Here is an 18,676-nt window from a genome sequence, read left to right as displayed (position 1 = left end):
GAGTCTGCTGGCTTTCCCGTCCGTCCTCGCCTGCGGCCCAAGTACACTACCGACCCGACCGACCTGACTTCTCCTGCCTGCCGCTTGTTCTTGCCAGCAGCTTGTATGACGCTTGCGCCCTCTCTGCCTGTGCCAGTGCCAATTGCGCGCCGCGGATTCGTCGGACCTCCACACCACTTGGAACTGCCGACCACGAACATATTCGCGCAAGCTTGCAGCTAGAAGGATTACATGACTGTACCAGACTACTTGGACGGGGAAAAAACTTACAACTTTACTGCCCCAGCCTTTTCCCGCCAGCCAGCTTCTTTACCCGTTTCCCCGGCCGCCACGAACGACTAAGCGACCCCGACATTTTTTTTTCCCCATCTCCCCAAAACAGCCATCGCCAAAGCTTCTCCAACCTGTCGACCTTGTCGCGTGTGCCCGTCCAACCCACGATAGCTGCGCCGCTGCCGAACGTCCTTCGCCCAGGACCCTCGATGCCCGCCGAGCGAGTTGCGCCCCGAACGTCAACACACTTACTGCGTCCATGTGTCAGACCCTAAAGCCATGGCATGGTTGTCATCGGTGTACAGTTAGCAACCCACCGTCCTTCTCCAAACCTCCGTGGTGGTAAATCCTGGCCGACTCCTCCTGCCTCGACGCTTCTTCTCGCCGAGCATGTCAGTCGTCACTGCCACTGACGATGGCGTCCCGGATCGTGGCCCGGCTGTCTTTGCCGTGACAACGGCAACATTCGTATTAGCGAGTGTCATGGTAGCCGCCCGCCTTTTCTGCAGGCGCTTCATCGTCAGAAATGTCAGCTGGGACGACAAGACCATGTTCCTGGCCTGGCTGATTGCCTTTGGATTGTCTTTCACCATTTGCTTCGGTACCCGTAGAGGACTTGGTCGTTACGATTCCGACATTGCTAGGAGCCATTGGGATTCATTGCGAGCGTGCGAATATGTCTTTTCAATACTCTATGTGAGTGACCTCCCGGCGCCGTTGGCGTGCCTGTTGCGCTGTGGCCCGCCGCCTGCTTACAACCTCACAGAATCCCGCCCTTATGGCAACAAAAACCGCCGTCTTGATCTTTTACTTGCGACTGTCCAAAAACACCCAAAAAGTACTCAGATTCGCTTCTTGGGTCACTTTAGGCATCGTCAATCTCGCTGGCACCGTGCTCACCCTCATGAACATTTTTCAATGTCGACCCGTTCAAGCAGCGTGGGAGGTTGGGCAGGACACCTCCCAATGCATCCCACTGCTCACCGAATTCATTTGCTCAGCGCCGATAAATATCGTCACCGATCTGGCCATCTTGGCCCTCCCGATACCAGTCTTAACCGGCATGAGACTGCCTCCTAGGCAGAAAATTATCCTCGTCCTTACCTTTACCCTCGGTATCTTTGTTACTGTCGTGGACGTCGTCCGCATCTACTACTTACAGCAAGCCGTCACCTCTGTCCCCACCGGCGTATCGACCGACCCGAACTCCCGCTTTGGCGGCACCCCGAACTTCGCTTGGAACTCGTCTCTGTCTTTCATGTGGTCAGCTGTGGAAGTGAACGTTGGAATGTCATGTGCTTGCATCCCGACTCTGAAGCCTCTCATCATCAAGATCCTCCCTGCCATGATCATTGACCCCGACGGAACACGTTCGAGCACTCAGACGGAAAAGGACATCCTGGACAGCCCGAGAAACCGCAACGGCAGCGACGGCCTGATTTCACCGACAACGAACCCGAACCGTGGCAGTGTTAGTGTCCAGCAGCCACCTGCGGCGGCTCGTGCCAGCCGAGATTTCGGAGCGTCGTTAAATCCTACGACTGCAGACACCGATGGCAATGGGCTGACCGCGCTCGAGTTTCTCACCACCCCCGAAATGACGTTGGAACAATTCGAGGCGTCCAGCGCAGGCAGGCTAGGTGGGATGAGGACCAGAACTTCTATGGCGACCAGCAGAGAGAACACCATCTATTTTGGCTTCGTCAACATGAGGCGGCCGAAAAGCATGGTCAAGTGTGACTCTCAAGAATCGTTCCGCTACTGCCTCGTGGTTACCATCTTGTTCCTAATGTGGGGCATCTCGTACGGCCTGCTCAACACCCTCAACAACGTCATTTCGAGCGTCTCACAAATGTCTGTGGCCCAGACACTTGGTCTTACAACCGCATACTTTGGCGGCGGTTACTTCTTCGGCCCCTTAGTCGTGGGTGAGTGGATTTTGAGGCGCGATGAGCACCACCGCAGAAACCGGAAGAATAACCGGCACGGGGCCGAGAGCGTCGGGGGCTTCAAGGTGACATTCATCGTTGGACTTTGCTTTTATGGCGTTGGAACCATTATCTTCTGGCCATCTGCCGTCACCAAGTCTTGGGGTGGTTTCTTGCTCAGCAACTTTGTCGTTGGCTTTGGTTTGTCCGTCCTGGAAACAGGTGCAAACGCCTTCCTGATTCTCTGTGGGCCGCCAGAGTACGGCGAGACACGACTTCTGCTCGCCCAGGGCGTTCAAGGCATCGGTGCCGTTCTAAGCGGTCTGATGGCTCAGCGGGTCTTCTTCACAAAGATCACCAATCAGGACGGTACCAACGACAACTCCACAACGCTACTCAACGTCCAATGGACCTACCTTGCCATCACGCTTTTGTGTGTGGCCCTCGGGCTGTTCTTCTACTACATGCCCTTACCAGAATTAAACGATAACGAACTACAAGAGACAGCCGACCGGCTGCCAGTCAACCCCCATAAGCGCAGCATTGGCGGGCTACAACTCCGAACATGGAGTCTAATATTTGCCGTCATTGCCCAGTGGACTTACGTCGCTTCGCAAGAATGCAACAACATATTTTTTCGTGCCCTGCTCATTGCCATCCTTCCGAACCAAGAAGACGCCGGATCAGCGGCAACGAACGCAGACACAAACCCAGGGGAGAACAGCGACAAACCGCCTGGCCTTGCACTGGGGGTGACGGACTATCACCTCGTTGCCCACAGCGCATTTGCCGTATCGCGATTCATCGTCGCATACCTCACGTACTTGTCCGTTCGAAACCCTCGCATGCCAAAGCCGAGAACGTGGCTATCAATCAGCGTGGGCCTGTCGCTTTTCGCTGCCCTTCTCACGGTTGTACTCAGGCCGGCGGACCCCAACATGCTGCTGATCCCGGTTGTTCTGTTCTACTTTGGCGAAGGACCCGTCTGGCCGCTGATCTTTGCCATCGGCCTTCGAGGCCAGGGCCGGCGGACGAAGCGGGCAGCCGCTTTCATCACCATGGGTGGCTCCGGCGCCGCCTTCTTTCCCTACGTCATGTACGCCACCATCAACAACGGCGCCACGGTGCAGCTTGCATTTGTCCTCATCGTGGCCCTCTTCGTGCTGACGGCCTTTTACCCAATCTGGCTCGAGTCCCTCAAGGACGCAAGGGCTATGACGAATCCTGAGCACTCGGTCATTACCGCCGAGGAGCGTCAGGCTCACGAAGACGAGATCGACATGAACCGCGAAGTGAGACGGCGCCGAAGAACAATGTCCACCATTGCGGCGAAGAGCAAGAGAGGCAGCATTTTTAGCAAAATATCCCCGTTTGGCAGAACCAACGGGGAAAGCGTTACTCCCCCGGCCGTTGAGCATTCTGAAGAAAAGAACTCCAACAAGTCGTCCGAGGCGAGCAACGATACACGGTCCCAGACCGTATGAATGAGCGATGTTTTTGATTACTGTGCAGGCCCTTGAGCCTGTTTATATTAATTGTTATATACCCAATGATAATGACGTTCGATGAATGAAAAGTTATGATTTAGACATTTCATATCTTGTCCGCTTCTAAATTTTTCCGTGAGCTTCAATGGTGACCACCTACTGTGCCAACCCTGACGAAATCTTTTCAAAAACCTGCACGCCCTCTCTGCCCAGCGCCGTGCCGACCCCGACGGCATACGCGCCGACGCTTTTCATCCGCCTGAACCCATCCGCATCCGACACACCGCCGACCCCGATGACTTTGATGTGCAACAACTCAGGCTCCTGCGAGACCAGCTCCGCAATCGTCTTCACGTTTCCCAGAGCCAGCGGGTGCAGCGGCGCACCAGCCATGCCTCCGAGCCCGGAGCCGGGGAGCCGCGGCGCCAGCCCATCCCCCTCTTCTTCCAACAACAGACACGAGCCGAGCGTGTTCACCGCCGTGATGAAGCTGATCTTGCTCGGCACCTTGAGCATCGCGTTCCTGGTCACGACGGTCGCGTCCTCGCGCAGCGCGGCGATGAGCTCCTGGTAGTGCGCCGGGTGCGTGTACGGCGGCGTCTTCAGTCCGACGGGGATGGCGGGCGTCTGCGGGAGGGCGGCGAGGTAGGCCTTCAGCTGGGCGCGGTCGGACGCCGGCGGCGCGGCGGCGGCGATGTTGGGGCACGAGAGGTTGATCTCCATCGCGAGCGGGTGCGGCGTCGTGGGCGCGAAGGCGGCGACGCGGGCGTAGCATTCTGCGATCTCGTCCGGGGAGCCGGTGACGCTTATGATGACGAGCTTGCGGTGGTGGTGGCCCTCGATGGGGGACGTGGGGAGCTCGGCGATGAAGTCGAGGTAGGTGTCGAGGGGGAGCGGGGAGTAGCCCAGGTTGTTGAGCGAGGCGACGTCTTCGGGGCGCAGGTCTTTCGGGGTGGTGTGGTGGGAGGAGGAGTTGGGGACGGTGGGGGAGGGGTGGGAGGTTGACGGGGAGAAGAAGGTGTACTGGTGGCGCGCGTCGGAGTGGGCGAAGCCGGCGAGGAGGGAGGTGCGCGTGGTGAGGGCGCCGGTGTGCGGCGAGGCGTGGAGGGCTTTGAGGTCGGAGAGCGTTGTGCACCAGGGGTTGGCGGAGTTGAGGAGGGGCGGGGAGATTTTGAGCTCCGGGGGAGGAGGGGCGTTCATCTTTGGGGGCTTTCGGGTGCTTCTCTGATGAAGTTTCCTGAATGGTGTTGAAGGAATTACTCACTGAGACATGGGATAGTGGGTGTGGCAGTATGTCTGTGTAAGTGAGTGAGTTCGCAATGAATGATGAGAGGGAAATGACTTGAGGTTGTCGTCAGGTCCCCCGAGTCCCGCGCGCCGATGTGGGGGGAGGCGGGGTTGATAAGATAAGCCGCCCCGGCGAGGTCCGAGGGGCCGGACGGGCCTTTCGGCCGATGTTCGACGGTCAGATTTGTGGCTTCTGTGGATTGGAGGGAAAGTATGTTCTTCGCCAGTTTAGGAAGGTTCTGTGCGGTGGTTAGTTGCGTAAGAGGCAGGCAGAGTTGGACATGGTTTGAAGCCATGTATAAAGGCGTCAATGTCAATGTCTGCTCAATGGCTTCTTTCACGCAAATGAGGTATATCGTCTCAAGGTTTTCAATAGAATTCTCATCACAATCCTATAGGACATGATGATTTAGCCAAGAGAGCCCCATTAACGTTTCAATTGTCTCCGCGATGTTAATTAATACGGCTAGAATACTCACCGAGCGGTGCAAAAGAACGAAGAAAGACTGCTGTATCGGTCACCACATCAATATCAAGATATGATATGACTGTTTTCATGTATGCGTTGCTGAACATTCTGCGGAAAACTCAGAGACGACTGTACCGACATTGGCTGGTGTAGGATCAAGCTTGGGAGAAGATAATCAGCCTTCGTTTGGACCGTCTGGGCGAAATTCCAAAGGTTGAGCATTATCGCACCTCCTACTAAGCAAAATGATCAATCCATAACATTGACGACCCTGACTCTATTTACAAGAACACATGGGTTCATGAGGCTTGAACCCAAAACCATGAGAACGCAGAGGATATTGCTAACGTTTCTTGTTTATGGATCGGTGCGCACTGGTTGATCAGGCTCTTGACTAGATGCTCCCGTTTTTTTGAAGCACTCATCACAGAAGTGCTAGTGCAGTAGTATGAATACATGCATGATACTACAACGAATGCAGAGAAGACGAGTAGAAAGACGACATTTGATATATTCAGTCTCGCGGAGCGCTCTTGTTGAATTAGTTGGGGATGTATCAACTTCAGATCAGAGTGCGCACCCGCCCGCATTTCTCCCGCAGCTGGGCCTGGCTAGAGGAAGTTTCCATGGCTACGCCCTCTGCCTATTTATAGTATCCTATTTCCAGACCAGACCCAGATCGTTCACGCCATAGGGCTGAGGTGGTCCGACGGAGGGTGTGAATATCCAGGCGTGGCCACACCCGGCATGCCCAAGAGTCTCACCACGTCACCATGCAGCCCCAGGAATTCAACATAACGACAGATGTAGATCCGTGATGATTTTTGTCCGGTCTCAAAAGACGGCATGGACTTTAAGAGCTATTTAACGATCTCTCATAGGACTTCCTCTTCGTGAATGCCACGGGAATGTAGTGATGAACCCATCAGGAACGCCGCCTGATCCAAGTCGCTTACCGTATCAAGAAAGAAGAACAAGCGGTCGTAAGTCGAATTGGTAAAGCTTCAGTCGTTGATCAGTTTACTTCAGATGGTGTTCCGAAGCGACATACCTATCGAGAACACAAATATTTCTCAAGTAGTTAGGGACGAAGATGGCCGACAGCCCGATGAATTCGGGCTTTCAAAATCATTTTGGATTCGTGCCTGATTTCGCATCATATTCTTGGCCAAGGTACCTCAAGATCCGGTGACGCCGTAATCAAAGACACCCATTGCTGCATACCGGGCGTTGCGGCTTCGTACGAAGAACCTCGCCTTTTTAAGAGGCTACAAGGCTCTGACTAGACGGTCGCCTCCGCGAATGCGAAGAAACATCTTGAACTGTGACATTGGTTCTCGCAGAGAGCGAGCAGTACACATGTTTGCGTTACTGTTTACTTCTTCTGTGGATGAAATGACTTCAAGCTCGAGCTTTGGTTCGGGAAAGATAATGTGTTGGGTACTGTTCTTTGCAGCAGAAAAGCATTCAACACAGTGGGATATGATTGGTCAAGCAAGCTTTTTGGAACATACAAGATCATGACGCCTTATGTGTTGCTTCTGCCCGTCGTCATCGTAGTCTCTATCATATGTATGATCGTTCTTACTTTAGAGTTTTACAGTAATGGCTTCAGCTTCAGTAGCTGGTGACATTTAAAACAGGAAGAAGGGCCGATGGTGGCTGCCGACCAGGAACTAGAGCTCCTTAACCGACCAAGGTTGGAAATGAACTGCCATGTCCGAGATTCAGGACATATCCACAGCGCTCTACGTGGTTCCTTTTAAACACCTCCGATTTTCGAGGAATAGGCCGCGCAGACTGCTTTTAGAGTTGACGATAGACTGCTTAAGAAACTCACCGGAGCGTTGCCCTTCTTCGTCTAGAGGACGGCCGTGATTCTCAGGTCTGAAAGAAGTTGTACCATGCAAGCTCTGTTCTCAGGAGTTGCAATAACATACGACCAATGGAGTGCATAGACACACTTCTTGACCACCAATGTTGCGGGCGTTGCTCGTATACGGCCCAGGAGAGGAAGAGCCTATGCAATAACTACTATCTCGCCGAGTTGACGGTGCTCATTATGCTTCCCGTGCAACATATGAGTACTACAGATAGACCGAACGCGACCACGTCGCATTTATTGAGGACTAGTTCCCCAGGGACTGAAGCATTTTCGCCAAGTGCGTATCTAATTTCGGATTGTGATCGGGTTCTCAAGCACTTTGCGTCTAGCTCCTGGCGTGCAGGTGGCCTTGCACTCACTCGCTAGATAGATGTAGAATTAGGGCCGGCGGTGGTTTGAAAGCAAAGACGAATTGATGCTGCTCTGATTCTTGCAGTATCAAATAACAGTCTGGCACAACGACATGGGCGATTCCCGCAGCATTCAGACCAGCCCCAAGCCTCAATCTAGGCTGAAGCAGCCGCTTTCATCTTAGGCAGAACTCAAATGTTGGCAGTCATGGCCGGCCATACGACTCCAGGGATTCCGGAAATCGTGGCCTTGCCCCGTATGACAACACTCCCTGCCATGTGCAGCAACCGGGAGGTCTAGCCATTCGTTCATGTTGTGATGTCAGCATTCTTTCTCGTATTCGCTCTGACAGTTCGCATCGACATCAGTGGTCCGGTCGTATATCGCAGATGACGGAGGGTGACAATCGTACTGTCGGTCGTCACCACGGCATCTCCCCGGAGTCTGGTCTTTTAGCGAAGGGCACGTGCAATGCATGCACCCGCCCTGAGGCACAAGACAGGGGGGGAACAATTCCATCTGAGACCGCTCCAGGTGTTGTTATTCAAACGGTGGTTGAGCCAGGCTATAGCTGGCTCCTTCTAAGAGTCGCACAGCTGCTCCGGAGTGGTCACGCGTCAAGCCCGGCCTCCGTTCGGCACGGCCGTCGTCCGTCCGCCCCCGCCCATCCCCGGCGCACCGCGCACCCCCTCAAATACGAATATTAGACAAGCAAAACAACCTCGAAACGACGCCGAAGCCAACTAGACTTTCGTATCCCGCCTTCGTACCAATCATGCCTTGCCAAAGCCATACAGCCAGCCCTCCACACGCGTTCAGCAGCTTTAGGTACCGTATCTTACCTTTCCCCCGCAACTCCGCAATGCTTCCCCCCAAAACCCGTCCCCCCACGTTACCAACGGCGCTGGCTGCTGATGCTGATGTTGATCCCTTCCCAGTCCCGTCCGGCGTCGAGATTAGCACCCAGGAACGCCGCGCGTGACCCGAATCCAGGGTCGACCAACCCACGGAAAACCACCAGAGACCCTTTTCCATGCGTCCATCCATCCGACCCCTCCCAACTCAAAACTTCCTTTTGATCCTTCCCATTTATTATGTTGGATTCACATCGTGGTCAGTCTCGCTGCTGGTGTAGCTGAGCATCCATCACTCAGTCAGTCTTCCTCTCCCCGCCTTTTCCCGTTTCCCACATCCGGCAGCAGTCGTTGACTGGCTGACAGCTCCAGCGCACAGCCAGGCACGCGCGCCACACAAACCCCGGACTGAACCCCAGCCCGCTCCCTCCAACCCCAGAAATCCTACCCCAACCTCACTACCACCTCACTACCAGCCCGCCCCAAGCTTGGGTCGCCCGATATGTGCCCTCTGCTATATGCTCCCCCCCCCCCCCCCTTTCGTTCTTCTAGAATAGAAGAAAAGAAAACGCGAAAGAAAGGGCCTCAGATGCGACGGCCCGAACAGCCGCGCGAAACGGAGCCCGTCTCCTCCACACCTCCTCTCATCTCTTGCACTCCAACAGGGCAAGGTAAGGAAGGTACCTTACTAGCAGCAGACCTCCATCCGCACACCACGGAGCCGCACACACCGCTGCCGCCACAACTTCATCTCCATGATGTACCTTAGGTCAGGTACCTTGTACGGATACAACAAGCATGAGAGAGAGAAAAACCCCATGCATCCTCCTGCCTGCCTGCCGATTCCTCGCACCGTTCCCTTCCCGACCCGAGCGAATACCGAGGGGGCAACTCAGAAGGGGTAAGGTAGGTATCGCCCGTCGTGTTCAGACCCTGGTTTCCGGTGCCTCTGCCCGCCTGCCTGCCCCAAAATCCCCGCATTCGCTACCTCATTACAGCGTCGCACCGGCACCTTTGGCTCTTCTCGTCAAAAGATCCTGGTTGCTGTCCCCTCCCTTCCGCTCGGCCGAGACACATGACGAACCCCAGGGTGCCTGACTGCCTGTCTCTCTCTCTTTTTTCTTTCTTTGCCCTTGGGGACGGGGCGGGAAGGCAAGCGCATGCAATGTACAGAGAAAGAGAGAGATGGAGGCCCAAGACCATGTCACCTGCCCGGCAATGCTGCACCTGGACCTGACTACTTGCGCGCGCCCAAATGAACAGCCCACCCACTCCCCTTCCCCAGGACTCTCAGCCAGCCCTCGTCTTGGTGGCGTAGATGCGAACCAACCCCGAGCTGAAGACTGGGCATATGTCTTTGTCTTGGCTGGGGCTGGTTTCCCCAGGTCGGGACTTTGTGCCAGACGTGCAGTGACTGCGGTGACGAAAAGTCTTGGGGTTCGATCGGATCAGACCGAGGTGTCTACACCGGGAGGCGTCTACAAAACGTCACTGATTCGGTTGATAAGATAGCAGACACAGATATGACGTTGAAATATTTGGTTCCATTGTGACAGGCTCTGGTAAGCGTGTACTGTAGAGTCCTCAGAACTCTCTCGTCAAAGCTGAAATAAAAAATCCCTAAAATAGGGTAGCATGAGGACAGGTTATCTGCCCCGATGGGACCCCCCGTCGCTCAGCGATCAAGAATGGTAAATGTCCCTCCCTCCAACGCGAGACCCCAAAGTCTCTCTCTTTCTCTCTGCCTCCGCGAAAGCCATTATCCGAAAAGGATCCATGGATGCTTGTTCGTTGTTCATACACAACCCCCCGCTGAGAAAGCACCCAGTGCCATAAATAAAACTCCCAGACATGCTAGATCATCCCATCGTCAACGCTCCGTCCAGAATTGCCGTTTCCATCCTGATGATGACTTTTTGCCCCTTTTCTATAAAGAATGCCAGTTGCCCCCGAGCTTTGTCCATGTTTCCAAACAAAAGTGTGCGCAAAAGCAGAGGTGTCGTGCTAGGCGGAAAGACAAATAAAAAGTGAGGAAATGACCTGCCAGCTTTTCACATTCGAGTCATAGCTGGAGGATCGTCGAATCGTACACACAAAGTTTAGTGCGGCGCGCCGGTGCCGCCGAAGAAGAAGTCGAGTTCGCTACCCGGACGTGCGAATTGGTGCTCGTTCTCGGCAAGTTGCTCCAAAAGGCTCAGGAAGGGGTCCTTTTCTTCGCCGGGACCGGTTCCAGTGCTGCCGTTGTTGCTCTTGTTGCCCGGGCTGGGTGCGGCCACCCCTGGTGCCACCTTGTTTCCTCCGTCGTCGCCGTGCCATGCGGCAGGGCTGCCAAAAGCGTTGGTTGGTAGACCGCCAAACATGGGGTCGTAGCTACCGCCTCCCTCGTTGTTGCTGTTCGGTCCAGGGGTCGCGAAGCTGAATTGAGGGGAGAAGGGAGTCGAGGATAGAGTGGGAATGTTACCCTGCTGATGGTGTTGAGGTCCAAGAGAGAACCCCGCGGCGGCCGCCGCTGCTACCGCCGCGTTATTTGCAGCTGCTTCATCGTACTGCCCATGAGGCACTGGTATGGGCGCATGTTCGATTGCCTCAGGGTGAGGTGGCAACGAGGTGGGTGTTGCCAAGAGGCCCGGGGATGGGTGGGCAGCCACTGTCGGGGTGGGGTGAGAGAATGAGTGGCGGGCGTGAGACGGCGTCGGCAACCCATGCGGAGGGGCCATGCTGGTAGTACTGAGCGGCGACAGGACCTTCGGGTCCGGACGCTTGCGGCCAGATGGCGCGGTGTTCTTGCGCTTGAGATTCGGCCGCTCGTTCTCGTGCATGCTGTTCGCGCGAGGTGCGTAGAGATCATGTCCCGTGTAAGTGTCCGTGGTGAAGTCAACAACGACGTCAGACAGGCTCAAGTTCGCGGCATCGAAGTTGAATGTCTGGCCGCCAGGTCCACCAATGTTGGAGTATCTGTCGAAGAAATCCTCGAGGTGGAAAGCAGGGGAGTATCGCATAGGGTTGTTTCCTAGACTCTTGACAAGCTCGGAATGGGCGTTGTAAATGCCCTGGAGCGTCTCTCTCTGGTGCTGGACGCTGGCCCACGCATACCGCAGCTCGCTCAGTTGTTGCATCTCGCGGGACAAGAAGTCGGCCGACATGCTGAACACAGTCGAGTCTCCATTTCCGTTCTTGTTGTAGTGTGCGCCGTGAATGTGGACTGTGCCTGCAGTGCAGATGCAGTAGCCAACAAAAGCCGGCCACTCGATTGTTCCGGTTTGTTTGCCGAGTTCCACGAGCTCGGAGATGGCGTTCGCATGGAGGAAACACATGTTTGTCGCTTCAATCTGCCATGACTGATGCTGTCCGGTTCCAGCAAGCTCGGCAAGGTCGATCGGAAGGAACGGTCGGTAGATGAGGCAGTGAATGAGATGGTAGATCAGTTTACTCAGGACGAGGATCGTCGAGTCGGGCTGGCCAAACAGCGTATCCAAACTCGAGAAGACGTCTTCGGTGCCGGATGCCCAGATGTCCAGGTCTTGACGGATCTTGGATAGGTTCGAGAGTGAGTGCCAAGGAAAGTGAGAGTCGCCCTTCACACCTCCGGCTGCAAGGTATCGGTTCGTGATGCCGAGAATGCGGCTAATGTCGATAAGCATACCCGTACTTCCCTGCGACTTTTTCCCACTGCCCTGAAGAAATTGGAGGTTGGACCCAGACTGAAAGAATTCGCCGTCGATTGGTGGTGCTGAGGGATTCGGTGACCAGCATGGGAGTCGGAGGAGGATGGTCTTGTCGCCGATGAGAGAAGGGCGCTTTGAACCACAGGCCAGAAACCGGTCGAGCAAATAGCATGTCCAAAACAGCCTCCTCCTCATTTCTCTTTCAACAGGCGTGACTCGAGCATGGTTGTCCATTTCGCGGTGAGTTTCGAGGGCCATTGCCATCCCTACTGCATTTGCTGTGGACCAGTGTTAGCATCATCGCGTGGCTCACGGTGTGATCCACGTACTCATCAACATGTATGCCTTCTTTCCCTTGCCCGCCGCCGTGAAGGCAATCACGAGCAACAACAAAGCTTGCAAGGCATCGACCGAAGGCTCATCCGTGTCTATCTCTGCTCTTGCCCTGGCAGCAAACTCTTCGCTAAGTTGAACAGCTGACTGATAACCGCTAGGATGAGGAGTGTATCTGGAGACGGGTTAGTAGCCGAAAGCGCCCTCTTTGGTAACACGTACCTCGCAGCAACCGCGTAGATGCCATGGACCAGGTAGTTTGGTAATTGATTCAACTGCAGCCTTTGTCGAACCGACGACTCGTCGAGAATGTGATATGGCTTGGAATGGAACCTGGTGAAGTACGTATCCAGGAGCGCGTCAGGCTGAATACCAGGTGGTGAAGGCTCACTGCTCAAATTAGGTGACGGCTTTCATGATTCGTCTGGGCGAAGGCCTACCTTGCGGGTGCAGGCGAGTAGATGGCCGACTCATCAACGTCCACCTTCGAAGTGTCCAGAGCTAGACGCTTGGGGTTTGGGCTGTCCTCCGTGTCAACTTCAGGGCGAGAAGCGTCTTCCTCCTTGATTCCAGCAGTTGTTGGCGTCGTTGGCGTTTTCTCTCCCTCGTTCTTCTCTTTCAGCTTTGCTTCCAAGCCATCCACTCTCTTCAAGAGCGCCTCGAGTACATCAGTTTTGGGTCCACGTTTCTTCGGCACGGCATCTGCAATAGCAAAACAATGAAGTCAGTCAAACCAAGAACCCTCTCACAGCTACATTCTCAGTCAAGTCAATGACGGAGCTCTGCTTACCGTATATGCATGGACATTGAAAAACTTGACATGCTTCGCATGAAGGGCGGAGCCTGTTGCACTTGATCTAGAAGGATGTGTGTGTTAAGACATTGGTTCAGAGCTTTAGGCGCGCATATCTAGCCTGCGTACAGCGCCGCGAGATTTCATGTTGGTGTCTCACCTTGCGCTTGCGGCATGACTTGCAATTCATGGATTCCCGGGGCTCGTTGCTCATCCGCCGTGTTGGTAGGCGCTCGATGCCGACCTGAGGACGGGACATGGCCACGGGGTGGACTCCGGGAGGTGCGATTCCGTTCATTGGTTCGAAGATGGACGTCGTCATGTCTTTGGGGGCGGGTGTAGGTAATAAGTGAGAGTTTTGGGGGTTGGTTGCTGCTCAGTTCGGTACGGTTCCGATAGTCGGGGGCGAGAAGCTGTTGGTTCAAGCAAGCTGGGTCTGGTCTGGCTGTGTGGAAAGCAAGCCGGTCCGTCTCTCACAACATGTCGAGGCAACTCCAATGCGGCCTGTAAGTCGTCTGCTGGATGTCGACCAAGATGGCGGGCGAAGAGGTCTGTGGTTGAAGTGCGGAAGCACAGAAGCCAGAACAGAAGCCGAGCTAAGGGTAGGTAGCGAGACAGGATCGGGGACGGGTGAGGTTATGAAGTAAGGAAGGGCAAAGAGGTTACCAGGCGTGGCCTAGCATGTAAAATGATGACTGTCCCCCAAGTGGCCGTCTGTGTGTAGACATGTGGAGGTGGCTAGGTAGTGCAGCCGACTAGGGTGTGTTCGTCCCTCGTCGCCCTGGGAGGCAGTTCGGATGCATCAAGCAACAGGGGAGCAAAAGTGAACGGTTACAGAACCAGGGGGAAAGAGATTGACAAGGAGCTCGAGTCCAATCAAGGCAGAGGAGAAAGGGAGGTTGCACGAAGGGGGCAGAAGAAAAATAAAATAGAGCACTGGGGGGGGGCGGTCATGGAGTCGTAGTGCACTAGGAACGGGACAGAGCAGTGCAGGCCAGCAAACCAGGGACTGGTCAGGAGCAGAGGAGGGGGAGTAGGTACTCTGTACACTCACTACCTTACCTGTCTAGGAGGTCCAGGTTTACAAACGCCGGGAGGAGAGAGAGAGACATAGAGATGGACTGCGTTGGTGTGTGTGAGTGAGTGACTGGGAGTGACTGAGTGATGGATGGAGTCGGAGTGTGGTCAGCCAACGAGGAACAATGCAGGCGACAGAGAGGGGAGCGGAGCCCTGAGGGGAATGAGGAGGGCCCAGCAGGAAAGGACCGAGGAAGGACTTCACTTGGGCCTTGGGCCTTGGGACTTGGGACTCGGGACCCAGGAGGAGACTCGGAGAGGGGAGGGGGGGGGGGCCTGGGAGGGACGTTTGGGGGGGCACGATGTTGGGGAAAGATGGGGCAACCTGCTGCTAACGTAGCGTGCAGGCCGGGGTATGGGGGGTTACCAGCGAGGCTTGTCTTGTTCTGTCGAAGGTCTCGATGCGAGCTAGGAGCCGACCTGGGGGCTGCCACCCTGGGATCCTGGGCCTTGACGCCCACCGACCCCTGTTCCTGCTAACAGTTACGGATACTGCTAGCTACCTACCTTACCTAGCCCGGATGAGAGAAAGACCCAGGCAATGGAATGGAAAAAAGACAGCTGTGAGGCCCTGAGGTACGGATATTGACTTGGACATCCAAAGCACCCAAAAGCCCGGCGAACCTCTCCCGATGCCGACGCACACGAATGTCTCGGAGAACATCGACAACGGGTAGGACAAGGCCTTGTCGTTGTCAAGTGCTGTATTCTATTGGGCAATGAAACAAGAAAAGAGGAATGCAATCAAAAAAACTGAGGGGGACGAGTCGGGCTCCGAGGCAAGCACAAAGGTAAACAAGGACAGGCGGTTGAGCCACCCGCGTTGCCGCTCATCTCATCGGCGTTTTTTTTTTTTCTTCTTCGTGTACCTAAAACAAGCGTTGACAATGCCGCTCGAGGTCGAAACCACACAGACAGGATCGAGGAAGCTGATGCTGCCATGTCTTGTCTGTCAGGACTTGTCAGCAATGACTGACGCCGGATCAAAAAGATTGTCAAGGTGGGAGTTGATACCTCCCCATTCGAGACACACGGGTTGCTGCAGACTCGCGTGGCTAACGAACGTAAGGTACCTGCTTTGTGGCGTTCCAGTCGTTTCTTCTCCTCTCACACGACCCGAGATACATACACTGCGTCCAGACGGGCCAGGGTTCATGTTGGATGGGATGTGTGGAGTCCCGAGATGAGAAGTGAGCATGCTCGCTGCGCGTAAAAAAAAGCAGTATGTGCAGCGCATCTGGTCACTGCAGTGTACATACATACATACAGTGGAAGAGGCCATGCGAGATAGACAGGTCGCTTTTCCCAGATGGGGCGGACCGGCAGCACATCAGGCGGTAAGCACCAGCCAAGGTAGACAGTGATCTCTGTTTGTGCCGGCTGGGTAGGGTTGGTTTGGGTTGGCCTGGCCTGGTGAGGTCGATGTCAACGTGATGCTGGCGGGCGGGAGAGGGGTGGCCATGAATGCGAGCCGCTCTTCTCGATGGCGGTGGAGCCAACTGCGAGGAATACAAGTCGCCCTGCAGCCGCGGAGAACGTTGGCCAGCCATATGACGGACACTGTGAGTGTGATTGTGCGATGGGACGAGGCCGAGGCCAGGTTCACTGGAACCCATTGGACTCTCTGCTCTGAGCAGGTGAAGTTGGCAGTTTGCATTTGCCAAGCCTGAGAAAAGACGGGAGGAACATGGGGCACCACTTTCTCCCCTCTGCGGTCATGTCCACTGAGCCGACAACATGAGATGGACTTGCACCACTATTGTCTGGGCTTTGGTGAAAAGAAGGGAAAGATCCCACCATGTGGAGGAGGGAGGACTGGAGAAAGGAACAGGCCGAAAGTCCCCACCGAGATTTACACACAAAGCCGGTACATCATCTCCCCAAGTACCACACATTCCCTGCCTTAACAGAGTCCGATAAGTCAAGGCGCCGTCCTTCAATATCATGTAACTATCCGCTGTCCGGGACACTCGACATGCAAGATGGGAATCGAATCACAGACACCAGGCTTTTGGGGGGCAGTCAACATAAGGTAGCGGAAAGCTTGTGAGCCCCGAGATGTCGGGTGCTTGCAGCGCCGCCTGCCCGAGCAGCATCCCGACGTTGCCGCCGCCGCCCGCCTGCCCCGATGTTGCGTAGGAACATTTGCTGGCTGCCCTGTCCTGCTCCGTCGTCGCCTTTTTTATTATTATTGCAAAATGAGATGTCAACTGCCATGTCCACAGCATCCCGGCGACCCTCGCCAAAGCTGCCGACGGTGGGCGGCCGCGTTCTGCCCCGGCCCATGTCGCAGGGCAGAGCGCCGCTCCTCCTCAGCCATTCTAGGTCTGTGACTGAACTGAGCGAAGCTAAAGACATAGGGGAACCTCAAACCGTCTCATCTGTGGGTTTTTCGTTGTCAGGTTTGTTGGTGGTCGTCTCTGTCTCTACGGCTATCTTTCACGTCTTCGTATGCTTGTTGACCTCATCCGGCCAGCTACAGAACCCGGCTCCAGGATTGACCCAGACTTTTGCTCACCGACACGGCGCACATCGCCTCTCTAAGCCTCGGCCGCGCAATAGGGTCTTCCCAGTCACTCGGCACGATGTAGAGAGAGGCCTCAGCTGAGGGCAGCCAGTGGTCCTTCTCAACGTCTTTTCCATTGCCACTCCACCAACAACACCCCGGCCGACAACCCTAAGGCACGCAACAGCCGTTCCGCCCGCGCCACGACCGAACATGACTCTGCTGCTCACTACATTGCTCGTAAAGATGGGGCGTTTCTGGAAAACACATATCCACTTCTCATTCAATAACCTTTTCTCTCATACTTGCTCGCGGAAGTCAGGCAACCTACCTTTCCTCTCTTCCCACCGGGCTGTAACTTAAACCTGCGCGAGATATATCCGCTGGCGTTTGAAATGCTCACCAACACGTGGGCGGCGGGAGAAACGCACGAGCGCCGCTTGTTCCACCCGCTCCTATCTTCAAAGACATCGAACTCGCTTGTGGTTTTGTCTCCTTGTCTCTCTAAGTCCAGAGCCTCCGCCTGCTCATCACGGGACAGCACGGAGCAGCCAGCATCAAACCACGCCGGATCGAGTCGAGTCGAGTTGACACAGGCCAGCGTCCACAAACCCCTACTTGCACGTTGTCGCCGCCAAGCATGCTCGAACAACTAGTACCTACCACCCTTCGAATGGAACCTCCGAGGTCAACTGTGCTACCCATGGAATGCGCATGGCCATGCAACGACAAGCCAAAAAGCCCGGTGAATGGACTCCTCCGCGGTCAAGGCGGCACCTCTCGGGGCCGGTACTTCTTATATTACGTACATTGCATGCATGCACTTCCCCAGGACTCATCTGGCAGACAATTAATTTACTGTGCCGTGTCCCATCAACAAGAGGCATGCTTCGTGCCATCTCGAGGACAATAAGAAACGACGAGTGCATGGGCAGGACCAGTCGTTCTCCAGCGAGGTGAGACGAAATTTGTTTGGATCGCCGTACGCAACGAAAAAAAAGATTGTTAGGACGAACAGGAACATTGCAAGGCAACAAGGTGCCATGCAATGCGCTGGTCAAACTCCCGGCAGATCAACAGCCCTGGGTGATGAGCAGCGTCGCCTGTTATTTTTGCAGCCCAGATCCCCGCCGCCAGTCCCGCCCTCGGGGCCTGTTCTATTCGTGGTTCTTGTCTCGTCCTGCCTGTTGCAGACAATGCTCCCGGCTGAGCGCCCCGTCGCCCCTTGTGAGGTTGCTTTCGTGGTGGTGCTGGGCTCGCCAGCCTTCCAGGGTTAAGTACTCACACGGGCAAAATTCAACGTCGCGAGACGAATACGGATATCGCCCTCGCGGAAAAGGACCACGGGAAAGCAGGCGATGGGTGTACCATGCCTCGCCGTAGGTATGCCCTCGCAAACCTGGTGCAAGACCACTGCGTCGGACCCCGTTGGTCAAGCCGGCACTCACCGGACCGCCAAGATCGGGCCATCTACTCATACCCATCCGTAGGGGTGCCCTTGGCGCAGGCTGGTCGGGCCTGGAACAGGTCATTTCTTCTTTGACATGGCTTCATACAGACTCGGGCATGACTCTGATGCTGACGTTTGACACTGACACTTTTGACAGATTAGTTCAAACACGCGATGAAGACGCATGCATTTTTTGCTTTCTACTCGTCCCGCCCCAAGACAATGACGGACGCCATTTCGGGGGACCGAGATCAAGGGCCGGACCGTCAAACAGGCCCTTGTCACGTTGCTGTCAGATCTCGAGGGGGATCGAGGGGG

General features: G+C 55.3%; 3 protein-coding genes across 3 annotated transcripts; 1 reads left to right on the top strand and 2 right to left on the bottom strand.

The window, feature by feature from the left end:
• Nucleotides 1–663: 663 nt before the first annotated feature.
• COL26b_000403 (uncharacterized protein) lies at nt 664–3,685 on the top strand (the record flags this gene model as incomplete). The annotated part of the gene is made up of 2 exons (XM_053173373.1): nt 664–969; nt 1,040–3,685. 2 exons carry the CDS (start codon nt 664–666, stop codon nt 3,683–3,685), a joined length of 2,952 nt encoding a protein of 983 aa, XP_053042421.1.
• A 159-nt stretch (nt 3,686–3,844) lies between these two features.
• On the bottom strand, nt 3,845–4,888 carry COL26b_000402 (uncharacterized protein; the record flags this gene model as incomplete). Its single annotated transcript, XM_053173372.1, has 1 exon — nt 3,845–4,888. The coding sequence occupies one exon, from the start codon at nt 4,886–4,888 to the stop codon at nt 3,845–3,847; it is 1,044 nt and encodes a 347-aa protein (XP_053042420.1).
• Nucleotides 4,889–10,633: 5,745 nt separating this feature from the next.
• COL26b_000401 (uncharacterized protein) lies at nt 10,634–13,584 on the bottom strand (the record flags this gene model as incomplete). The annotated part of the gene is made up of 5 exons (XM_053173371.1): nt 10,634–12,477; nt 12,529–12,707; nt 12,755–12,865; nt 12,973–13,190; nt 13,486–13,584. 5 exons carry the CDS (start codon nt 13,582–13,584, stop codon nt 10,634–10,636), a joined length of 2,451 nt encoding a protein of 816 aa, XP_053042419.1.
• Nucleotides 13,585–18,676: the final 5,092 nt, after the last annotated feature.

This window comes from Colletotrichum chrysophilum, assembly GCF_026319265.1.
Source record: "Colletotrichum chrysophilum strain AFK26 chromosome Unknown scaffold_2, whole genome shotgun sequence".
NCBI classification, from domain to species: Eukaryota; Fungi; Ascomycota; class Sordariomycetes; order Glomerellales; family Glomerellaceae; genus Colletotrichum; species Colletotrichum chrysophilum.
This window is presented reverse-complemented; position numbering and strand designations above follow the sequence as displayed.